At 37.8% G+C, this 2,607-nt stretch overlaps 1 protein-coding gene across 1 annotated transcript; it reads left to right on the top strand.

The window, feature by feature from the left end:
* Positions 1-201: 201 nt before the first annotated feature.
* On the top strand, positions 202-1,146 carry LOC126495977 (olfactory receptor 998). Its single transcript, XM_050133574.1, has one exon. It carries the CDS (start codon positions 202-204, stop codon positions 1,144-1,146), a length of 945 nt encoding a protein of 314 aa, XP_049989531.1.
* Positions 1,147-2,607: the final 1,461 nt, after the last annotated feature.

The raw sequence follows: 2,607 nt of genomic DNA on the forward strand, positions 1-2,607 counted from the left end.
CACCAACATCTTACAAAGTATTTACATAGAAACCGTCCACAGAAGCTAGAAAAATCCTCTTCTAGTTCAATAACAGTGGCCAATAATCTGCTAAAAAACCTCTTTAAGGAAACCTGTTATTGAATTAAAACATTTGCAACTGTTAATGATAGTTTGTGGTAAAAGAATACACAATTGTCTCACAGCAGAAGATGACTGACAATGGAAGAAAAGAATCAGACCTCAAAGACTGAGTTTCTCTTCCTGGGCCTCACCGATCATCTCCATCAGAAGATTGTCCTCTTCGTCATCTTTCTCTTTGTTTATCTTGTCACCCTGGGGGGTAACCTGGGCATGATCACTCTCATATGGATGGACCCCAGGCTGCACACACCTATGTACTTTTTTCTCAGCCACCTGTCCTTTGTAGATGTGTGCTCCTCTTCTTCCATAGCCCCGAAGATGCTGTGCGACATCTTTGCAGAGAACAAAGCCATCTCTTTAGTGGGCTGTACTGCACAGATGTGGTTTGTTGGCCTTTTTGTGGGAACTGAATGTTTCCTTCTGGCGGTGATGGCATATGATCAGTATACAGCCATCTGTAAGCCCTTGCTGTATACACTCATTATGTCCCAGAGGGTCTGTGTGTATCTGGTTGTAGGGCCTTATGCTTTTGCTATTTTAAACATCACAACTCATACAACCTTGATATTTTGCTTACCATTCTGTGGTCCAAACACCATCAACCATTTCTTCTGTGATGTTTCCCCTCTGCTTTCCTTAGCATGTGCTGACACCTGGATCAATAAGATTGTCCTTTTTGTCCTGTCTGGAGCAATAGGAGTGTTCAGTGGTCTGATTATCATAGTTTCCTATGTCTGCATCTTGATGGCCATTTTGAAGATTCAAACTGTCGAAGGGAAACAAAAAGCCTTCTCCACTTGTTCCTCTCACCTGGCAGCTGTTTCCATCCTGTATGGAACTCTTTTCTTTATCTATGTTAGACCCAGTGCAAGCTTTTCCTTGACCATCAATAAGATGATTTCCCTGTTTTATACTGTGGTGATCCCGATGCTGAACCCCCTCATCTACAGCCTGAGGAACAAGGAAGTGAAAAGGGCATTCAGGAGAAAGATGCCAAAGAAACGTTTTCCAGTAGGCAGGTAAGGTCGCATTATGTTAGTGCTGTGCCTTCAGTGCCAGTGCATTAGTCTATTCTTAAAAGGACACTGGAGTGGGTAGAGGCTGTTGGAAGACCCTAGTTCTGTCACTGTGTAGTGTAGTTTGTCTGAAAACTTGGGGGCTTTTAATTACTTATCTGCTTCCTTTGTATTTTGTGATATGTCTGGCATTGTAAAATTATATAGAGTTGGATAGGGAACATAAATATGAGTTTATACTAAAAGATTACTAGAAGTCAATATTTGCAATGTTTGTATGATATACTTTTAAAAGCATACTTTTAAAATTCAAGCATAAAAAAACAAATGATAACTGTTCACAATACTACAAATAAATTAAAAAAGAAAATAGCAAATGGCAGAAATTATCTTTATACATATTTTATCAATTAAACCACATCCATGATAAAGATAACTTCAAATTAAAAATCATAACAATAAAAATAGGTAAGTAGTTATATAAAGGAAGAAACAGGCAACTCAGAAACAAGGATGATAATTATTAAAAAACATGTAAAATTAAACAAAAAATTATTAGATCTGTCTCTTGATCATATAAGGTCAAATTTAAAGATCATTGCAGTTCATTTTAGGGGAGATGAAATACCAAGTTGGAAGGATTATTCAGATATGGCCCTTAGCTCTGTCTCTGTAAAAGACTTCAAAGAGTGTCACATTCCTGAATTTTCTGTATATTTATTGATTTTGTGTGTATGTGTGTTCACACACATGTGTATATGCCCAGGTGCATGTACGCATGTGGTCAGAGGGAAATTTGTCAGAGTTGTTTCTGTCTACCACATGCGTTCTGGGCACTGAACTCAGGTCACTGGGTCTACTCAACCTCGGCTTCCCACATTTTAATGGGGTTTGTTTTTGTACTCTCTGAATCACATTATTTTCCCTAAATCTGCAATAGTCTACCAACTACTCATGTAACTTCTGTTAGAAGAATGTGATCCATGTAGTAGCCATTCTGTTAATTGTTCAGATAGCTTTAGGTCATATTATGAAGAAATCTAGGAATATATATATATATTTCATCTTATGTGAATAAACATCTTCTATGTGGAATAGAAAAGAACACTTTCTCAAATCTCCAAGCATATGCCCTGCTTCTAAGATTTTATAAGCTATGCACACATGGCATTCCACTGCTACCAGGACTAGTGATTGGCTGAAACCAAAGAGTCATTTAATCATTATGCAGGAACTGAATGTTTAATGTTCAGAAAGCATATGTAAAAAGACAGGAGTAATGGTGACCTCTGCTGTAAACTTTATGTCTTTTGTAGTGGTAGTAATTCTTTGACATGAGTGTCCAAACCATACCTCCCACGTTGACAACAGGAAATCTATCTCCACAGCTTCTCACCAATCTTGATTCTGTCTCACTGGTGCATTCCTTCCTTGTTATAATGGCATGACTGTTTCTTTTTTTTTTTTT

This window comes from Alexandromys fortis, unplaced genomic scaffold (assembly GCF_014885135.2).
Source record: "Alexandromys fortis isolate MF-2015 unplaced genomic scaffold, M_Fortis_MF-2015_v1.1 scaffold_735, whole genome shotgun sequence".
Lineage (NCBI taxonomy): Eukaryota > Metazoa > Chordata > Mammalia > Rodentia > Cricetidae > Alexandromys > Alexandromys fortis.